We start from the raw sequence: 23,818 nt of genomic DNA on the forward strand, positions 1-23,818 counted from the left end.
ATATAAGCTTCTCTCATACAAAACGTCAAACAGCAACTTGTCTAAACAGTCCTACGCAGCTTGCAAACAAGACTCCAGCTGCTGCCTCGCATGTTCTATCTCGGATTTGTCTACAGAAACCTCCGGGAATATCTCACGTATAAGACATTTGAGGTGCCACCAAATACGCTCAATAGGATTCAAATCTGGGGAATAAGGAGGCCAGTTGAGGACCAAAGAGATGCCTTTGTTGAAGGGATGTAGAAGCCTAGAGGCTGTTTACCTCAGAGATTACCTCAGGCACTCAGGCCATTATCCAAGAAGAGTTTAGCGCTGGGAGGATAAATGTATCTCCGCTCCGAAGATTACGTTATGCTTGCGCATCTCTTGTATACTTCGTACAAGTGGTTTTAAATGTTAATTGTCAGCCCATTGCAGGGGTTTCATCGGCAAACCAGCTAGAATTGCAGGGTGGTCTGACCAATTAAAACAGCTGTTCTCAGGTGAAAAAAACAGGTGATTCGCTGCTTTTAAAGGCGAGCTTTCTCTTCCTATTTCTCTTTCCTAGTATTATAGCAATTGAAGCTTTTATAAGGGTACCTATACCAAAGACACCAACCAAACAGACTACAAGAGATGACCGTTTATATATACAGACCCTCTATTATACAGCAGGCTGGACAGTTGGAGATATACTTCTCCAGAGCCCTCGTTTTACCCGCAGGCAAGTTGACTACGCCTTACAATATCGACCCACATCTCAGAAGCAACGCTGTAGCCGCAAACCCTTCCTTAATACTCCTTAACGCCAGCATCTAATCAACTGGGCTACATTCAATGCCCTCTCACGCAACATTCCTATAAAAGAGCTCCCTAAATAGCTAGGTTGGAGCTGTACTGAAAAGGCAGTCCGTACAGCTTTTAAGAAGGAAGGATATTGCAGGGCTATAAGAAGAAAGAAGACTCCAATTTTGAAGCCAATTTGAAGCCACGGCTTGCTTGGGCAGAAAAGCATAAAGATTAGACTAACAAGCAGTAGGATAGGGTCTGCTGAAGTAATAAGAGTTGGTATCAGCCAGGATACTATAAAAGGCAGTAGTATTTCCAATTTTTCCTCCTTGCTAGCATTAGGTCTCTTTCATTTCTCTATCCCTCTCAGCCACCGAGCCATTCACCCTTTCACAATCTTGTATCCCCTTCCTCTTCTGATAGCATCTTGGCACGGCTAGTACCTTCTTCCCTATATATTCTACCGGATCTACTGGAAATGGTAAGTACTCGTTTGCATATACTCCCCCATCGTTATCTATCTCAATAATATTAATCTATAATACCTTTGGATCGGGATCGTCGGCGGGGACGAGGTGGTCGAATGTGACGCTGTAGTATCAATGTGCCTAGTTAGAGCAATAGTCAGCCATAGAGCAAAAGGGCTATTCTCAACAAATGCAAAATACGTGCTTGCCTCAATGGTGGTGTTTCTCCTGTCACCCAGCCCAAGTACTTGTCCCGTATAACCATATCACCAGTAACCTCTAGACGAACTTCCGCCCATATATTTTCTGATATGCCAATCCTGCAAGCCCCGGGCCGGCCGGCTGCAGAAATACTAGGGATACGGCATTAGTATGCCATAATATCTCCGGAAGAAGTTTTTGGATGGATACTAATGGACCTTCGATCTGGATTCTCAGAGGCTGCTCCGGTGGTAGGGGATAGAGAGGGTGAGCAGAACTGCTAATACAAGGCGGGATATAAAGCTCGAGAGCCATAAAGATTATAAGGAGGATAGAACTAACAGATTTGCAATATAGTTTCAGCTAAGGCTGCTGGGTTAATGAGGGCATTGTGCGTCTCAGCCATAGTGAGGCGCATAAAGCTACTGACTAAGGGAGCCATAACTCATGATGGCTTCAAATTCACCTCCCGAGGAAATCAACTTCATTTTCTAGTAGTCACCGACCTGCTTTTTGCTTTACATGAAATGGTGCTAGTCCTGAATGGAAATGGAAAGACAACTGACTAGCGAGGCTTACAGCCTTGGATGCTTAATAACCACTTCGATAATAAGAATAATTTCCTAGGGCATGATTGACCATATAATGGAAGAATGAAGCTCGAGAACGAGACGTAGAAGATTGAGCCTTGTTATATATAAGGGAAGTAGTAATGTTATTGTTTGGAAGTATTAATCGAGAAGAGGTTGAGGCAGCACTCAGCCCACCTTCCTAGTTGGTACCACGACACCCTTGTTACATCTTAACTTACTCCAACTCGTTACTGGAACAGCTTCCTTCGTCTCGGAAACTTGATCTTGTATTTATTTTTTATTGAGGTTTTCTTTACGGCGGAACAAGTGCTCTTCTCAATATGGACCAACAAACAAGAAGCGAGGATTATATCTACAAGGCTTAGAATATAATGAAGTCCACCCCCATCCTATTCTGAGAGCTGTCGGCCACAATTCTGTCGGCCACAAACCCATCCAGTAAACACTTACAACCCCAGTAAGCAATCACCAATGAGCGACCAGACACGGAGCACTGGTATCAAAGGCTGATTCTCCATTCGGGCTACACGCCAACGCCAGCCTCGGCCGATTGACAATCAAACTGCAGGAGAAAGCAAGCTCAAATGAAACCACATTGCCAACACCCAATATTACAGTCTCCAACTACGAACCGTCAATCCGTAATATCCACCGACAAAACCATCACTTCTCACCACTTCACATAACATCTCTGAAAACCTCATGCTTCCGGGGCCGGCCTCGCCGTCTCTTCTGCTGCTGGCCGCCCGAGACATCGGCTTCGCCAGCACCCGCTCGGATCGCATAGTAGTACTGCTGGATCGTCCCTGGGGTCTGGTAGGGGAGGACTTTAACGATTTCTTCCTACGAGCAGCCATCCTTGTCCCTTATCTTGAGCACCGTCGCATTCTCTTCAGGTATTCACGGAACATGCTTTATCCGAGGACAAACTGCGGCGGGATGTATCTTGGAAGGTACGCTGGCGTTATAAGGGATTGCAGCCTCTGCGGCCGTCTCCTTATTAGAATATATGCCCAATGCTTCGGAATAGAGGTACTTGTACTCCTGGACATATGGCAGCTAGAACTCGAGATTATATATTATCTTGTCCCCAATCTTGGTACGTTTTAGGTACCCTCGAAAGGGCCATTCCTGATACTCCGCAAATAGTACCGACTCCACCGTAATAGAGAGACTCTAAGAGGTTCGCAAAGGATGGTGGTTATTATTACCTACAGGTGCCGGCTTATCGGGTAGTATCGGAGCGTTATTAGTCGAGGGAAGCCTCCGCCGTTTAGCAGGTCGTAGATCCTTGTTATCCTTATTGCCTATACCATAGCTGCCAATCTCAGTCTTGTCCGGGTGCTGCCGCTTCTCCCCCTATTCCCCCGGCTCCTTGTAGTTACTACTATTGTCCTCCCTCCTCAGCTCTCCTGCTATCTCCTGTTACTACTATTACTCTTATGCCTCCTCCCCCCGGTTCTGACTGCAATATAGAGGGCCATGCCCGAGCTTCTCTAATCTGCCATAGCTAGTCCTGCCTCGATTATGTTCCTGCTTAGTATAAGGGTACAGCGGCTCAGCAGAGGGATAGCGAGGGCATAGAGAGCCGGGAACAGGAGCAGAGCCAATAACAACTTCTTCTGCTCCTCGAAAGCCAGTTATATGTCTCTTTCAAGCTCAGAGGCGTTTTCATTACTTCCTCCTCTACTGCTCTCGCCCAATGGCTGGAGTAGAGTGGGGGGTACCGGCTTGTCTGGTATACCTCCTATTTTGTCATTATTATATTAGCTAATCTAGTACTATAAGAACCCAGGGGAATTATAATAGGAGTGAGGCTAGGCAAGTACGGGCATTAAAGCCAAACCTTCCTGCTTAAACAGAGGAATTAGATAAAGGTTATTATTAAAATAGTACCCTTCTTTAATATCCTATTATAGCCCTTTACTTAGCCCGGGGCCGGGATTAGTACCGGTATTAACCGAGACGAAAATAGTAAAGAGTATAGGTTCGGGAATATATAATTTATTATCTCTGAGAACTACTAGCCTCTCTATATATAGGTTAGAAGGCTACTTAATATATAGTAATAGAGATCTAGGGTATATACCTTAAGTACCTTAGCTATTACCTATATTATTATCTGGTCTGGGGTTCGGATTAAGATAGCTCCTACTTATATTTAGAGCAGGCCTTTTAAGATACTAGGGGATATTCTCAGAGTTCTAATATACTATTAAGATCCCTTTACTCGAAAAAGCTAGGAGCTTATTAATTAAAGGCTAACTATTATCTGCTTTACTATTACCGTTAATAGGGTTATTATAATAGCCTATAAATATATATAATAGATTAGCTATATTTATCCCTAGAATTCTCTCTTATTATATCTTAAGCTCCGACCATATTACTTTCCTACTAAAATATAGAGTTATGCCCCTGGTACTAAGTTAGTATAATAGTAAACTTGGGCTACTTATTATACCCGAGTATTTTATTAGCTCTATTATATAGTAATACTAGCTAGTTATATAAGCTAGTTATTGAGCCAGATCTACTATTCTTATATATATATATAGTAAAGTATAATATTTGAAGGATATTAGGTTTAAAAGGGGCTACCAAAATTAGATATGGCTCAAATTAATAATAGCTATTATAAAAGAATTTGAAGTAGATAAGACAAGAAGAAGTTAGGGTCCTGGCAAAACTACTAATTTCATAACCTGTAATCTTATTAAAGAAATAGGAAATATAGAAGATTTAAATAGCCGGCCTATAAGTAATACTAAACCAAAGATATAGGCCTGTTCTCCTACTATGCCCTCTAGTACCTATTTGCTACTTATAATTGCCATGCTCATTATTACTAGCCTGTTTCCTAGCTACCCAAAGCACTATAAGGCATGGCATAGCATATGAAAATCCTTCCCCTGCCCCCCTTCCTATAGTCTCTACTCCCCTGCACTTTACGAGATGCGCCTTACCTTTGCCAGGGCTAGCGAAGTTTGCCCGCAAGGTAGTATTTAACGCTATATGGGATTTAACCCCCCATCCCATATAAAGCTAAGTCTATATAACCTTCCTGGACCAAGAAGACCAATTGGCTAATACACTCCTTAGTACTAGCTAGCAAAGGAAACGATCCTTATATAGGCCCCTAGGCATCCGACTTATTCTGCCAGGAGTATAAGGGCTGGATGTTATAGAGTCCCGAGGCTAGCAGGCTCCGGATCTGCTTGCACTTTGCCGCCTGCTTATCCCACCCCATATATCCGACAAAGCGTCGCTACTAATTGAGAGATCGTAAGGGGATCCGCAATTCCTGCTCCTCCGCCCTGCTTATTTCGGACCTAGGATAGGCTCCCTCATCTCTCTATTTCTATATTAGCCAGATCGGATAAAGGGAATACGAATTGCAGCTGCAGCTGCATTAACGGGCAGGGTCGTATAACGGTATTAGAAAGAAGGGGTGCTCGAGATTTCGGACCGGAGGATACTAGAGCCTTTCTGAGAACCCTAACCACCAAATCTCCTCCTGCTACGTACGCAGAGATTAGCCCTTCTTATCGCAGATCAGCCTCCAGTCCGGGTATACAAACGCAAATCCCTCGCCTCTACTAGGGTCAGGGGAGCTTACTGAGGCGCTGCCATTGCCAGAACACGCCATTAATCCTGTAGCATAGCTAGGCAGTAGCAGGCCATATTGCCGTACGGCATTTTCCTGATTAGCGGTGGTCGTAACGTATAGAGCCCGCTATTATAGGGCACAGACAAGCACTGCGGTTGAGGGTCGTAATAATGCGACGGCAAGTAGGAGGGTGGTATGGAGATCAAGCTCATGGCTTGTATCTCGGCCAATACGACTTGATTCGGAGGGTGGGTCGCTATTGCAGATGCTAATAAGCATCGAAGATAGAGTGGGAGATCGAGGGAATCGAGGAGTCTGGCTTCAAACCGCGTATTGCCTAGGGTCCTTAGCTGCGGCAAGGCCGACGGAGGAGGCGGCAGCGGTAGGTAGGTAGGGGGAAGGTAGGCGCATAACAAGACCGAGCGGCCGAGCGACGGGGAGTATTAGGGAAGGATGGAAGAGGAGGATGGTTGCAGAGGGGGGCAGTATACGGTCTTTATAGATGTCAAAAGCGGCGGCGGGCCCGTATGCGTGCCTTGCCCGATCCGGGGGCTGCCAAACCCGGGAAAGACGATACTATACTAAAGATTATTTTATTAAAATTAGAATATAGCTTTTTTAAATAAGAATATAATTCTAAAAGCTAATAGTATTAATTCGAATTATTTTTATTTATATAAGAATTAGTTAAAGCAAGAATATTATTAATAAATTTACTAGAAATATAAATAATTTTAAGATTTTTAAAAAAATATAAATTAATATTTCTTTATAGCTTATTCTTAATTTAGACTAGCTAGTTATTAAAAATAGTATAATCTCTAGTAAAAAGAATTAAATTTAGGAACTTAGTAATTCTAGTATCTCTAAAAGAAATATAAGATATAGAGAATTCTAGATAGAAATAAATAAAAAATAATTCAGAATTCTTTTAAAAAAAAGTTCAAAATAGCTAAAACTATAAAAATAATAGAAATAAATAAAGCAAAAATAGCTAAAGCTCTTATAAGCCGATCTATTATAGCTATATAGTATTTAATATTATTCTCGAGCTTAATATTATAGAATTTAGTATTTTTAAAAAGGCTCTTAATATTTTTATAGCTTGTTTTATATAAAATAGTTTTTTTAAGATTCTTTTAATAGCTAGTAATAATTAAATTAATATTAGAAAGTAAATAATTAGCTTTTTTAGTCTATTTATATAATTTTTTTTTAGTAATAATAAGCTAATTAGTATATAGAAGCTTTTTAATAAAAAAAGAAGTTTTTTTCTTTATAAATTTATTTAAAAAAAAATTAGAAATATTAATAGAATATTTAATTTAAAAAAAAGCTATTAATAGAATAATCTGAATTAATAGAAGCCTTAGAAGAAATTAATATTATTTCGAATTATATAATATTCTAGAAAATTATTTTATTATATTTTCTCTTATAATCTTATTATTAATATATATATAGGGCCTATAAGGTTATAAAATAGAACTTGAAAATAATAGTTAAATTACTAGTTTATAAATATCTATTATTCTAGAACTTAATTAAAGAATAGCCTTTATTTAAAATTCTTTAATTTTCGGGTTTTTAGAAAGATTTCTAATATATTACTAATATATATTTATAAAAACATAAATATCTAGTTCTTTTAAGAATTTTAAAGCTTTTTACTTTTATTATTCTAGAGTTTATTATTTATATTTCTGAGATTCTATTATCTTAATAATACTTATATTTCTAAATTAGTTTATTTAAAATTCTCTATAAAATTAAAGAAAATAAACTTTAAATACTATTATAGGTATAATATTTAGGGCTTAGAAAATAAGGTAAAAGGTTTTTTATAAAAATAATTCAAAGCTAAAAAAGAGAAAACTAGAATATAAAAGGCTATAAGGAAATATATATATTCTATAATATACTAGTTTTAAAAAAGCTAGCTTTTTAAATATTTCTAATATATTTCAAATATATTTCATTAATAAAATAGCTATATTATATATATTATAGTATAATAAACCGTATTTTCTAAAAAATTATATTATTTTAGTAGTTTTAAAGTTTTAATTATATAATAAAAACTATAGCCTTTTATATATAACTTGCAGGAATTATATAAAAAAGCTAGTTTTTTTGTAGTTCTAGAAAATAATTCCTTTTTAATATTTAATTAATTAAGCTTTTATATATTATATATTATTTATATTTTATTATTTATTCTTTTAATTTTATTATTAAATTATTAAATTATATTTTATATTTTAGTATATTTTATATGAATTTTTGTTTTATTATAGTTTTCCTTTTATATATTTTATAGTAAGTAATATAAGAAGAATTAAAACATTATAATTAAAATAATATTCTTATAAAATTTTAAGGAATTTCTATAAAGCAAATTATTAGCTTAATAAATTTAAGGAAAAAAAGGCTATTATAATATATTAAACCTAAGGCCAAAATATTAAAAATATATAAGTATTAATCTTAGTATTTTATATTAATTTCTAATATATCTAGTAATTTAAATACGGGTTAGCTATAAGATATAATTACTAATATAATATATAGAAATAATAGAAATAAAAACTAATTATAAAAGAAAAAAAAGTAAAGAAAATAAAATAAAAAATATTATACTAAGATAATATAAGTTAGATCTTAGTTAGAAATAGACTTTAATACTCGGAAATAAAATTATATTATTAATTTATATATTATTTTTAGTTATAATAAAAACTGAAATAAAAGTAATATTAGTTTTAATAAAAAAGCTTATTTCTAAATCCGGGAAAAATATTTAAAAAAAAGAAATATTTTTAATTTTAGATAAAATAGTAAATAGAAACTAGAAATAAAAATTAAAAAGAAATCGAAAATTAAAAATTATATAGATAATCTAGAGAAGTTTCTAGGAAAAAAAAGAATATTAAATAAAGATAAAAAAGAAAATTCGGAAAAATTAAAGAAATTATATTTATTATTTTTATTTTTATTTTTAATAGTATTATTAAATATATCTAATTAAATAAAAATAAAGGAAAATACTATAAGTATTAAGCTAATAAAATAGAAAAGAAAATATAAGTAATAGAAATAAAATTAGAAAAGCTATTATTTTATTATTACTAATATTAAAATTCAAACCTAAATTATATTTATTATTATTAATTAGTTTCTTTTAAATTCTAGTTCTTAAACTAAAAGATATATTTAAATAAAAAGTTAGTCTTTTAGGAATCTTATTAATAAAAGTTTTAGATATAGAAACTTTATAATTAATTATAAAAGAAATTATTAAAATTAATATAACTAAGAATAAATATATATTAGTACCGGATTTAAATCTGCTATTTATAAAAACTGCTAAAGTATTATAGTTTTAGGAAAGCAATATTTCTATATTCTTGAAATAATATATAAATATATATAAAAACTATTATATTTCTAATAATACTAAGAAAAAAAGAATTATTTATTATATTTCTCTTATTTATAAGAATTAAATTAAAGTTATACTAGAATACTATATTAATAATTTAAGAAATTATTAGAAAACTAAGTTCTTTAAGACCTTATTAAAGAAATTCCGAGAATATAACTAGGAAATATTTAAAATTAGTTATAACTTTCTTAATTAGATTATTATATAAGCCCAGAATAAAGAAATCTTTTTTAAGTTCTATATTAATATATTTAATAGAATATTAAAGAAATTACTAAAAAGAAAAAAAATTATTTAATATTAAGAATTTATAAAGAAATTATTTATTTTAATAAAAGATTATATTTTTAAAAATACAAATTTTAAATTTATAAATATTTCTATTTATAAATATAGTAAAATATATAAAAAGAAATAAATACTATTTTAATATTATTAATAACTCAGATATATTCAGATTTAAATAAGAATACTTAAATATAATAATTTATAATATAATTCCTAAATTAGAAAATAATTATTTTTTACTAGTTTCTTTTATTATATTTCTTAAAGCTATTATAAATATAAATGAAAAAAAAATCTAGCCTATAACTAATTATATAAAACTTATTAAAAGTAGTAAACCTAAAAGAAATAATATTAACTAGCTAATAAAAAATCTGAAAAAACTATTTATTATTACTATAACTTAAAAGAATTTATAGAAATAATATAATATAGCTACTATTATAATTTGAGAAGATATTTATAGCCTATTTATATAATCTAGCTAATTATAGCAGGAATAATAGTATTAATAGCCTAATAAATATAATTCGGGTTTTTAGGAAAAATATATAAAAAATTATAATAAAGATTATAGGAAATACTATAATAGCTATAATAATTAAGCTAGAATAAATAAGAGATTTAAATAACTATATTCTAGAGAAAGTTAGTTTTAAATATAATTAGAAAATACTATTTAAATTAATATAGCTTATAATATAAACCTAAAACCGAAAAAACGAATTTACTATAGATATTATAATAAGAATAATAATAATAATAATAATATTAATCTAGAATATATTTATATCTTTTAATTCTATTATCTATTAATAGAAGAGTTTATAAATTATAAATGTATTTACTAATTTAATAAAAGATAATATAAAAAGCTATTTAAGTCTAGATAAAAAAGTATTTTCTTTTTCTTTATTAGTAAATACTAGTAATTTAATTAAATTATTTCTTAAATCTAAAAAAGAAAATTTAATTATAATTTAAAAATATAACCTAAAAATATCTAGGAAATAATAAGAGATATCTAATTTACTAGGTAAAAAAGAAATAAGGGAACTAGCTAACCGGAATCTATATATAGAAATAAATAAATTATATCTAGGAAATCTAAATAGCTACTTTATTTTAAAGGAAATTATATTAGAATTACTAATATTTCAGGTTCTGGAATTAATAAATAGTACTAAAATTTGGCTATAAATAGCGTTTCTATTAATATTATAACGGGTTTCTTATTAAAAAAAATTTAAAAAAATAGAAATAATTAAAGAGGTTTTCTAAAAACAAGCTAGAGCTAAAACAAAAAGCTATTTTATATAAAAGGCCAGAAGAATACTATTCTAAAAAAATAATAGATAAGAATATAGTCTAGTTAAGGAAATAAATATTAATACTTCCGGAAATAAATAAAATAAATTAGAAATCTAATATATTTTTAATTATAATAAATATAAGACTTCTAAAATTAATAATATTCTAATAAGATTACTAAAGAAAATAACTATTTTATTTCTAAAAACTTAAAAAGAAATAAAAATACTTATTAATATTTTAAAAATACTAGATTTAGTTATTATATTTTAGAACTAATAAATTAAGAATAATATTTCCTATTTTATTATTTTATAAATAGGAAATACTATTATATTAAATATAATTAAATATACTAGAAGATTTATAAAACTAGTAGCTATAGCTTATATAATAAATAAAATATTTAAAGAATTAGAAATATTAGCTTAAATATCTAATACTAATAGAATTAATATTCGAATATTACTAGCTTATAAATATATTATATAATTTCTATATTTCTAATTTATATTTTAAAAACTTTAAGGAAGTATTAAATATCAAGAAATAATTAATATTAGAGCTAAAATTAATATTTTTTCCGAAAAGATTTCTAGAAATATTAATAAAATAATATATAATACTATAGATTATTAAATATTTACTATTACTAAAACTAAATTTGGATTTATAAAAATAATAAAGCTTAAAGCTAAAATTATAAATAAAATAAGATATAAAGATATATTCTTTTTAATTAAAGAAATTCTAAAGATTCTATTTAGTTAATTATTTTTAGTAAAAATAAAAATAAAAGATTTACTAATTCTAAAAATAACTAGAATATTTATATTATTATAATTATTTTATTTTTAAAAAAATACCAGAAAACAAAAGAAAATAATAATATAAAAGTACTAAGTTTCTAGAGTTAAGAAATTAAAAAATATAAAATAAAAAACTAAAAATAAAAAATAAAAATAAAGCCTAGTATTATAACCGGTAATAATATTAAAAAAAATAAGAAAATACCTGAATTTCTTACTAATTCTTTTATTTTGGATTTAGGAATTTAAGAAATTAATAATATTTTTAGAGAAACTAAAATAAAAGAGGCTCTAGTTAAAGTATTATTAAAAGTAGTTCCGGATTTAATAAAAGAAAATAATAAAAAAATATTAAATAAAGATATTTCTAAAAATAAAATAAAATAAAATCTTTTAATAATAAAGAAATATATTTCCGAAGCTATAAAACCTGAAATTTAAAACTAGAAAGAATTCTGGAATATATAAGAGCTTAAGAAAAATATATTAGAATATTAGATAAAAAGATATTTTTTATATTTAAATAGAAAGAAGCTAAATATGAAAATTATAAATTCTAGAAATTAGATAAAAAGAATATTAGAGAAAATAGCTATAATTCTTAAAAAAAAAGATAATAATTATAATCTATTTCTAGTTATAGAAATATATAAAATAAAAAATAAGAAAATTCGATTAGTAAATATTAATAATAGAACTAGAAAAGGCTCTAGTAAATATTCGAACTAGTTTAAAAGATTTAAAACTAGAAAATACTTATAGAAATATATTAGGAAATATAAGAATTATTTTTTACTAAAAATATTAGCTATTCTAAAAGATTTATAGCTTATTCCGAAATGTTTTAAATAATTAGATATTAGTAGCTGGCTCTGAGAAAAGAAATTAGCTATATTTCGAGAATTAATAATTAATTAAAAAAATATAATTATATTTAATTAGAAAGAAATAGGAAAAGTTTATAAGAATATTAGTTTATTTATTCTAATTAAGACTATTAAGTATAAGGCCTAGTAAAAAAAGAATTTCTTATATTCTAAAGCTCTAATACTAGTAATAGTAAAAATACTATTAGAATATTTAAACTATAAAATTCTTAAAAAAATATAATAGACTTTACCGGAATTTATAGTTTTTAATTATAAAAAAAGTTATTAGAACTTATAAACTAATTAATACTACTATAAAATACTAATTTATTTTTATTTACTAATAAGATCTTAGAAAAAATTTACTAGTTATATTTATATTTTTCTAATTAATTTCTTTTCCGGATATAATTAATTTATACTAGATATATATAATAAAGATTTAACTATATTTATAATATTTCTAAAACTATTAAGAATAATTATATTATTTTTAAAAAAAACTACTAATTCTATTATATAATTTATATGAATTATTATAACTATTTTAAAAAATCTATTTCCTAAAATTATTATATTATTTATTAATAATATTAGAATTAAGAAATCTTATATAGACTATAATAAATAGTTTATTTTATTTAGTATTTTATATTTAAATATCTTTAAAATCTAAATATAACTTTAGATAGAATTAAATAAGCTAGAATTAGTATTAGAAAAAAATCGCAATTCTATTATAATAATATAATTATTATTAGCTTTATTTATAAAGTATTTAAAAGAAGTTCTTTGAGTTTAGAGATTAATAAGATCTTAAAATAAAAATATTATAATAATATAATAAAAAATAAAGCATTTATTAGAATTATTATTTATTATTATATTTAAATTAAAGGCTTTATAATTATTACTGAATTTATTTATTATTTAATAAAAAATATATAATATAAAAATAGAATAATAAATAAATATAAGCTATATAAATCTTTTAAAAAAAGCTTATTATTATTCTAATATTTTATAAATTATATTATAAATTATTAAAAGATTAGAAAATAATTATATTAATAATAAATACTAGTTTAGATAAATGAAATAGAACTCTTAATTAATATAATAATAAAGGAAAAAAGAGAATTATATAATATAAGTCTGGAATCTAAAAGAATATTAAACGGAAATATAATACTACTAAAAGAAAATATAGAAAACTAATAAAATATTTATAAAAAATATAATTCTAGCTATATAAAATTTATTTTATTCTTAAACTAAATATTAATATATTTATTATATAGCTAAATAAAGCAGCTATAGATTTTCCTAAAGCTCTAGTTATTTACTAGCTAGTATAGATTTAATTATTTAATTTTAAAATCAAATATATTAAAGAAACTAAATAAATTATTATTAATAAATTATTAAAATGCCTATAATAAAAAAGTAATACTAAAGATAATAAAAACATTAATAAATAACTAGTAATAGAGCTTAATACTATTAGAATAATATTTATTAAATAGAAAGTTTAATTAAAGGAAATAGTTTCAATTCGGTTATATAATATTATTTTAAGGAATTAGATTCCTAAAACCTTTATTAGATTCCTAAAACCTTTATTAGATATTCGAATAATAGTATTTAGTTACTAGAAATTAATAATTAAAGCTTTATTATATCTAAAAGCAAATTAATAATATTAAAAAATAATAATATTCGGAAGTTATATAATAAAGGCCACGGTTTTTTATATATAACTTCTAGTAAAATAATAAATAATAATACTAATTCCTATATTTTATTTAATAATTTAATGTTTTTATTAGATTTCTAAGATAATAGCTATTTCGAATAATATTAGAATATTATATAATATTTTATAATATTTTTTAGACTAGAAGAAATATCTAGAATCGAGTTTCGAAAATTAAATAAAGAGGCTTTAAATTATAATATAAGAGATTAATTATTATAAAGAATTATATTTAAAATATATTTATTATAACTTCTTATTAATAACTAAAAGTAAAAGAAGATTATTATTAAAGAGTTATATAATAAAATTAGATATACTAGAAGAAAAAATACTTTTTATTTAATAGCTAGTTATTATTACTAGAAAAATTATTATAACTATATATAAAAATATATTAGTATAAGAATAAAAAAACAAGAAAAAGCTCTATATTTAATAAAAACTATATTTCTTTTTTATTACCTTAGAATTAATATAATTAAATTACTAGATTATAAAAAATATAATATATTAGTTATTATTAGAAATAACGTCTTAGAATAAATTAAAGCTAGATCTTTAAAGAATCTAACTAATAAAAAGATTACTAAGTTTATTTAGAAAGAAATCATTTATAAATATAGTTTATTTAAATAGCTTAAGGTAAATAGTAAATTAGAATTTAAAAAAATAATAATTTAGGAATTTAATAAATTAGAAATTAATAGAATTATTATTTTGGCCTATAATTCTAAAAGAAATAATATAATTAAAAAATAATATTAATTAATTATTTAAGTACTTATTATATTTATAATAAATAAAAAGAAACCTTAAATAGATTTTCTATTATATATTCTATTTATTAACCGAATAACTATATATAAACTAATTAGGTTTATTTTCTTTTATATAATTTATAATAGAAAAACTATATTATTTATAGAAATATATTTTCTAATTATTAGTATAGCTATTTCTTTGGGAGTTATATATATAATTACGGGATACGGGATACGAGATATAAGTAATAGGATATAGGTAATAAGATATGGAATACGGGATATAGGTAATAAGATATAAGATACGGGATATAGTTATATAATCTTATATCCTATTAATAACTCGACTAGTAGACTAGACTCCTTTAGGCTTAGCAGATTTAGGGATTATATATTAATATTATAATACTATAATTCCTACTTCTAAATAATAATAACTTTACTAACTATATATAACTAGTATTTCTATACCTATATAATAGTACTATATATTACTAGTAAACTAATACTAATTAGTTTATATATATAGATTAGAGAAGATTTTAGATTAGTTCTAAAAGTATTTAATAGCCTAAGACAAATCTAGTCTATTTTATATTAAAGGAGGGAACTATTTATTAACTTTACGAAAGTATTTAGTAGTCTATAGAAAAGATATCTAGCTCTTACTAATTAATAAGCGGTTAGCTATTTGACTATCTATCTATTTAATTTCTATTATCTTTTAAAACTAACTTCTTTTAGCCCTAAGACTACTTTCTTGGAAACCATCTTTTCTACTTATATAATATCCGTATCTATAAGACTCTCTCTCCGGAATATATACCCTATATATATCTTTAAAGCCATTTAATTACTATTTTGATTTTACTATTAAATCGAGTCCTTTAAGCTTTAGACTCTTCCGGAATTATAATATTTCACTTTCTAAATTTCTTATTACAGACGAAATATTTAAGAGTAAAATATTTACTTTAATACCTATAATACCCCTAGATATCTGGGATATTTAGTATCTGAACCAGATATCTGAATATCTTTACTACTAAACCCTTTCTATAAACCTATTACGAACTACCTTACCTTTAAACCTCTCCTACTACGAACTATATATATATATTAGGGAAAACCTGAACTTAGTTTAGTATAAATACTAATAAGGGAAAGGAACTAATTAAGAAATAGAAAGACGGTATTAATCTAATAACTATAATAAAGGCTGAATTTCAGGAATATATAATTACTAAGATATATTAGTATATCTTATATAGGAAGAGTAATAATAATCTATAGGATCTGTTCCAGAATAACTTCAAAAACTTTAATACTATAGTATATAGTCTAATTAATTATATATTTATATAAAATCTTTGAGCCTAACTTTAGTATAGTAGTATTTATATTAAATAGAACTATAGAAACCTTACTATTATATAATTCTTTATTAATCTTATTTAAGAAGAAATAAAGAATATATGAAATAAAGCTAATATTATTAATAATAATTTAATTAGAATAAATCTTTTTTAGGAATCTATTATATTAGTTTATTTTACTCTAGATAGAACTAGATATAAAAGAACTAGATAATCTCAGTTAAGAAATCAAGCTATCTATTTATCTCTTCTAAATTAAAGCTATTTACCGCTTCTATTTTTACTACTACTAGTATTACTACTAAACCCGAACTACTATTAATTAGTATCTATTATTTCTACTAGAAAGCTTATTAGGGAAATAGTAAAAATATATTCCGAAATATAAAAGTATAATAGAACTAATAATAGTTTCAATTATAAACTTACTATTTTCCTTAATATCTATTAATATATAGAGCTCTTAAAAGAGGTATTAGTAAAAGCTTTTTCTATTATATTAAAAGAACTAGTATAAGACTACTTCTATAATAACTAGCTTTCGAGCCATATATATAAAGAGGCCTATATAAATATCTATAGCTTCTTTAAAGGCCCCGGTTTCTATTATCGAAATTTAGATAAACGAAATACTATTACCTTAGTAACTATAATAGTAAAAGATCCTAAAAAAACAATATTTAAACTTGTCTAAATACTAATTAATAACCTATATAAATTATAGTATAGCCTTATTCCTGTTTTATAAAATACCGAATTCCTATATAATAAGATTATTATCTCCTATTAAGGCTTACTAGTATACTAATATATAGTCTCGGACTCTTCTAATAATCTCGGCTAGCTTATTAATAAGCTCTAATTATCTATTACTACTTATAAGAAAAAGTAATAAATTACTACCAAAACCTATTTTACTAATTAATAATACTATTCTTAAAACTCTTTAAACTACTATTTGTCCGGAAATTATTAATACGGATCTAGCTATAACTTCGGAACCTGTAATAACTATTCCAAGTCCTATAATTATAATAAGTATATTCCAAAGTTATATTTTATATATAAAAGACTCGAATACTACTTATAGAAATATATACCAGAGAAATAAGAGGCCAAAAAGGCTTGATTTAAGAATAAAAATATTTACTAATTTAGATTCCGAAATACCTATAACTTTAATAAATGCTTTAGTAATACTTATATATAATATATTACCGAATTTAAAAGAGAAGAGAATAATAAGAATAGTAAGGACAAACTAGTAAGTAATACTTTTAAAGCCTTACTAATAGAAATAAATAAAAGAAAGAAATATTATTCTAATTCCTATTTTATTTCTATTAAAAGCTTTCTAGCCACTCCTATAGCCCCTGCTCTTATTATTCCTATAACTAATACTCTTATAAATAACCTTATTTCCCTTTTCTTTATATACTAGATAATAGGCGAAAACCATATTTTAGAGCCTATTAAATAGATAAAAGATATCTAGATATTTATAATTAATAGTATATTAAGATATAATACTTACTACTTTTATGAAATTATAATTAATACCAGAGCCTCCAGATTCTTAATTACTAGTTCTAACTAATTCCAAGCTTTATAATAGACTAATAATAGTATCTAACTTAATAAAACTACTAAAGGTCAAGTTAATATCTAGTTTAGTATTAGATTTATATTCTCTATTAGATCTATAATAGTAAGAATACTAATTAGGTAAGTACAATTCTATATTATATTTATAAAAACTTTATTTTTATTTAGTTTGGCTAATATAGATAAACTAGGAGTCTATTTTAATAATCTTACTAATTATCTTATTATTTCTAATAAATGCTTTATATCTATAGTATAATGTTTTGGATACTTTTTCCTGTTTTGAAATACTATTCTATAAAGTTTTATTTCCGAATTCTTTACTTATAATTCCTGCTTTTTTATAAAAATTAAATTATAATATTTATATTACCGTTTTGGTTATTTATTTATTAATAAGCTTCGAAATATATTAGAATAAGCAGGCTATAATATTAATATAAAAGTCTTTAAGTATCTTATAAAATACTATAAATAATACCAGAAATTCAAATAATTACTAGAATAATTTAAGTTTAACCTGAGAAATAATATTAGTTTTAATTACTCTATTATTATTAATATTTTCTATATTTCTAGTAAGCCTATATTCTATATTATTAATAAAGGTACTAGATATTAAGCCGGCTAATAGCTTTAAAATATTAGTATATTATATATTTGAAATATTCTAAAATAGTATTAGATTAATACTTATTTAGGCTCTCCTAATTAGATTATAGTAAATACTAGAAAGTAGTTTACTAGTAAGAAGTTTACTTAGCTTATAAATACTATAGGAACTAAGGTTAAAATCGTTCTTATAAAAGCTTATAGTTTTATTAGAATTATAGAATACTACTATAGCCTAATTTAATATACTTATTTTATTATTATAGCCAAAATTAATAGAATTAATAAGAATACTATACTCTAAATAGCTTTTAAGGCTATTAATAATTTCGCTAAACCCGATAGTATTATCCTAACTCTTTTGGTTTATAGTACTTTATTTCAAATAACCGAATATAATACTCTATTACTAACTATATTATAGTAATTAGTAGTATTTAAGAAAGTAATAGTAGAAATTCAGAAGCTTTAAACTAGATACCAGATTATAAATATTCTAAATACCCAAAATAGTCCTAGTACTACTAATATCTATAAACTTCCCTTAAATTCGGATATTCTTATATAATATAAAGAGAATACCGGTTAATCTAGTAATTAGGATAGGCTATATAAGCTAGTAGCTATTAACGGAGAGAACTATATACTAGCTTTACTATATAGTAATACTATCTTTTACTTAACCTCTATAAAGCCCTTTTATATAGGAGATATTAAGATTATTACTAATAGCCCCGAACCTAAACCTATTCCCGAATTCTATAATAAGACCAAAGGTAATACAGGTATAATTTCTCCTATTATTCCCGCTATTTCACTAAAGTATAATAGAGGATATCCTTATAAGAACCCGGATATTATAGTATTCCTATAAGATAATAACCTATATAAGAACTCTTATTAAGTTAAAGTTACTAGCCTCCTAGAAAAGAGTATATTTGAGGTTATTCCCAGATCTCAGGTACTAAAAGAGATATATATTTTTAATTCCCGGTTTATTAATAAGATTAAGAATAAGGATACGGAAAGAGAGTTTAAGAAATCGAGATTAGTTATTCAGGCTTATAATAATAATAAAAAATATATAGTATTAATATAATTACCTACTATTTAATATATTAGTCAGAGAATTATTCTTAGTATTACTACTATAATAATAGATACTATAAAGCTATATTTATATAATATTTTATAAGCTTATATCTAATTAATAATTTTACTTAACTATAATTTTTATATTAACCTACCTTATAAGCTTACTAGAAAGCTAAATCTGAATAATAATTCGGTTCTAAAGGTTATAAAACTATTATATAATATACCGGAAGCTAGGAACTATTAGTTTAAGACTTATTATTCCTATTATATTAATAAGCTTTCTATAGAATAGTTAACTTATAACCCTTGCCTCTTTTATAGTAAGTAATTCTTTAGAATTATTAGCCTTTAAACTAATAATATCTTATTTATTAGAAATAATGATTTTATAAAAACGAAGTAACTAAAGCTTTAAGAGATTAAGTTCTTAGCCAAGAAGTATAAATGCCTTACTATTAACTATAATCTCAAATTTAATAGAGGTATTATCTATATAGATACTACTAGAATTACTCTTATATAGAAATACTAGTATAAAAACCTCTGAACCGTTTCTATAAAGAATACTACTATTATAAGTAGTAAGAGTACTATTTATTAAGATCTCTCTATTAAGAACTAATATATTACCTAATATACTAGAGAAATATATATTATATTAGTCTATTAACTAGAAGCTTTATATAACCTATTAATTATTACTCAAGTTATTAAACCTTCGGAAACTAATATAAAGATACTTAATAAGTATATTTAATAGCAAATTGAGAATACTACTAGAGAACTAAGATTCGTAAAGCTAGTAAAGAAGTTCTTATATTTAATTATTTTTATGAATACTTTATTTATAAATAATAGAGATCTCTTTTCCTAAATCGGATATATTCTAGTTTTAGTAAACGAAACTAGATATACTAATATTATTTACTAGTTCTTTATTAAATATAAGAGAGTTACTAGAAGTATTCTAGCTTTAGAACTCTATAATATGGCTTATAGCTTTAATATAGGTATTTTAGTTAAATCTATAATTAATAGAATACTAGAAATAGAACTATTACTAGTAATCTATACGGATTCGAAGTCATTATATAAATGCTTTATTAAATTAGGAACTACTCGAAAAAAGTATCTAATAATTAATATAATATACCTCTATTAGATATACGAATAATAAGAGATTATAGAAGTCAAATAGATTAAAAAAGAATCGAATTCTACTAATTCTATAACGAAATCAAAGCTAATAAATGCCCTCAAGTATTTAATTAATATAAATACTATATAATTAGATATAGAGAAATAGGTTAAGTATAGATAGGGCGGGAAATAGATATATGAAATAAGAGAATATTATAGGAAGGGAAGTTATATATAAAAGGCTATAGCTTTTAATATATAATCAAAACCTTAGAAGTAATATAAATATATAAAGTATTTGGGAAAATCTGGTACTAGGCCGGATTAGGGAATTTGTATATAATTAGAAGGAGATATTATTTTTTGTGTTTTTTAGAAAGTTTCTAGTATTAGTATAGCTATTTCTTTAGGAGTTATATATATAATTACGGGATACGGGATACGGGATATAGGTAATAAGATATAAGTAATAAGATATAAGATATAGGATATAGTTATATAACCTTATATCTTATTAGTAACTCGACTAGTAGACTAGACCCCTTTAGGCTTAGCAAATTTAGGAATTATATATTAATACTATAATATTATAATTCCTACTTCTAAATAATAATAACTTTACTAACTATATATAACTAGTATTTCTATACCTATATAATAATATTATATATTACTAGTAAACTAATACTAATCTAGAAAATATTTAATTAAAATAAAGTTTATAATAAAAAAATACTTCTAGAAATATATATAAAATAAATATAAATAAGAAATAAAAATATTAAAAAAGCCAGAATAAAAAAGAATAGAAAATATTAAAAAAAAAGAAATAATTTAATATTATTTATTAGATTTATTTAAAGTCTATTTTTAAAAAAAAATCTAGTTTTTATATATAATATTAAATTAATAAATTAAAATAAGTTAAGAAATATAAAACTATTATATTACTAGTTTAGCCTATATAAAATAAAATATATAAATTAATTAAAAGAATATTATATATTAGAAAAGCTTAATAATATTATAATTTAAAAAATATATATTAGGAATTAATTTAAATAATTTATTAAAAGAAATAAATTCTAGTATTTCCCTAAAAAAAAATTAATAATAAATAAATATTTTAAAAGAAATATAAAATTATAAAATACTATAAATAAAATAGTATTTAGGAAATCGAAAAAGCTATTAGTATTATTATATATATTCTAAAATTACTAGAATTAGAAAAAATAAAATATATTTTCTTTATAGAAAACTAGAAGAAAGTATTAAATAATAAAAGCTTTTTTTAATCTAAAATAAAGCTTATTACTTTTAATTCTTTATATATCTTTTATTTTTTTTTCCTAATTATTATTTATAGTCTTTATATAATATATATAAGGTTATATATAACTTAAAGATATATAACGAACCTCGGATATTACGGGTATTAATTAAGAAGATTAGCGGCCCTTTAATACTATAACTAACTACTATTTATATTATATATATTAGGCTTATAAATTACTAATTATATATATATTATCGGGGCCTCCTATTTAGAAAGGGCTTTTCTGGACCTTATAGGAGAGATAGAGATTAGTTCTATACTAAATTTAATACTATAGTTTTATAACTTACTAATTTATTCTATTATCTTATTACTTACTAATAAATACCTTATAAGCTAATCTCTCTATCCTTAAAGAAAGTAGTTTAATAAGTAATTATATTTCGAAATCTATAAAATATATGACTCCTTACTAAAGCTATTTCTCTAAAGGAAATCGACTAGATTAATCCCGATACAGGTAATAGTAAAGGCTTATCTAATACTTTTAATAGAGCCCCTTAGGAGCCTCCAAAAGCCAGAAATAATAACGGAAATAATCCCGGCAATAATTAAGATACCAAAATTAATACCCGAATTACTACTACTTAAGCTATAGAATAGGGCTTATATATTAAAGTTAAAGTATTCTAATAAAAGCAAGAATTAGTAAATATAATTAACTAATATATGATATAGTTAGAGTAATATAAGAGTATCCTCAGGAATATCTTATAGTTTATTATATCTTATAGAAACTCTATTTATAAGTCTATCTTATTTTCCTTAGTAATTCCTACTAGGGAACTTCCTGAAATAGGATTAGAATTTACTTTCTTTCCTAATATAATAAGCTTTAAGAATAATCTTAATACTATTTATTAGGAGCTATTATATAATATTCTAAAAATATATTTAGACTAAAAAAAGCTTCTTAAAGTCCGGATACCTGACTTATATTATAGAAAGTTTCTTAAGAAATAAAGAATATTCGTATTTTCCTAAAAAGTAGTTTTTAGAACCTAATCTTAGACTTATAATAAATACTTTTCTAGAGTTAACTCTATTATAAGTACCCTTAGGAATAAACCTTATAATATTTAGAAGGCTATAATAAAGTAAAGCCTATTATTATATAAGGTCTATTAGAAGTAATTTAAGGCCTATTTAGCTAATATATTCCAAGTACCTTAAACCCGTTAATAAGACGCCTTTAAGAAGCTCCGAGATCTTTATTAGAAGAATAGTAAAATAATTATTAAGTTATATATTTAGATAATTAGTCTCGAAATTAACTAGAACCTATATCCTAAGTAAGACCGGATCCGGACTCTTAATACTGCTTTATCTAATTATAAAACTTATTAGATACTTATATTTATTCTTTTAGGAAATAAGGCAATATCTGTTTCCGAATAGCTTAAGAAAGCTTAGAAAGCAAAGTATATTACTTATCCTAAATTAAGAAAAGTAAGGGCAGGAAAGTCTAGTAAGGGCAATTCTGCTTCTAAGAACTCTGACTTAGTAAATTCTAATTTATAAGGCTATTAAAAAAGGAAGAATAAGTTCTGAAAATTATATAAGAAATCCTCAAGTAATACTTTGGCCTCTTTAAGGCCTTAATAAAGTACTAGTTCTACTTTAGATATAGTTTATTAGATTTATAAATAAAAAAAGTATTTCTTAGGAAATATAAAGTATTTCAAATATACTAAATAGGCTTAGTAAAACCCTAATAAGGCCAAAACTATAAAAAAGTCAAGGTATTTATAGGAGCAGGTTAATACT

General features: G+C 25.2%; 3 protein-coding genes across 3 annotated transcripts; all 3 read right to left on the reverse strand.

The window, feature by feature from the left end:
* Positions 1-51: 51 nt before the first annotated feature.
* Positions 52-201, reverse strand: K444DRAFT_545291 (uncharacterized protein; the record flags this gene model as incomplete). The annotated part of the gene is made up of 1 exon (XM_024876125.1): positions 52-201. A coding segment is annotated over one exon (150 nt), but the record flags the coding sequence as incomplete, so codon positions are not given.
* Positions 202-1,069: 868 nt separating this feature from the next.
* Positions 1,070-1,774, reverse strand: K444DRAFT_709185 (uncharacterized protein). The gene is made up of 3 exons (XM_024888195.1): positions 1,525-1,774; positions 1,341-1,359; positions 1,070-1,304 (listed from the first exon to the last, which is right to left on the reverse strand). The coding sequence occupies exons 1-3, from the start codon at positions 1,749-1,751 to the stop codon at positions 1,107-1,109; spliced, it is 444 nt and encodes a 147-aa protein (XP_024729090.1). The 5' UTR covers positions 1,752-1,774; the 3' UTR covers positions 1,070-1,106.
* A 796-nt stretch (positions 1,775-2,570) lies between these two features.
* Positions 2,571-3,116, reverse strand: K444DRAFT_621328 (uncharacterized protein). Its single transcript, XM_024881884.1, has one exon. It carries the CDS (start codon positions 2,884-2,886, stop codon positions 2,641-2,643), a length of 246 nt encoding a protein of 81 aa, XP_024729091.1. The 5' UTR covers positions 2,887-3,116; the 3' UTR covers positions 2,571-2,640.
* Between the last annotated feature and the right edge of the window lie 20,702 nt (positions 3,117-23,818).

Source organism: Hyaloscypha bicolor (assembly GCF_002865645.1).
Source record: "Hyaloscypha bicolor E unplaced genomic scaffold K444scaffold_182, whole genome shotgun sequence".
NCBI lineage: Eukaryota > Fungi > Ascomycota > Leotiomycetes > Helotiales > Hyaloscyphaceae > Hyaloscypha > Hyaloscypha bicolor.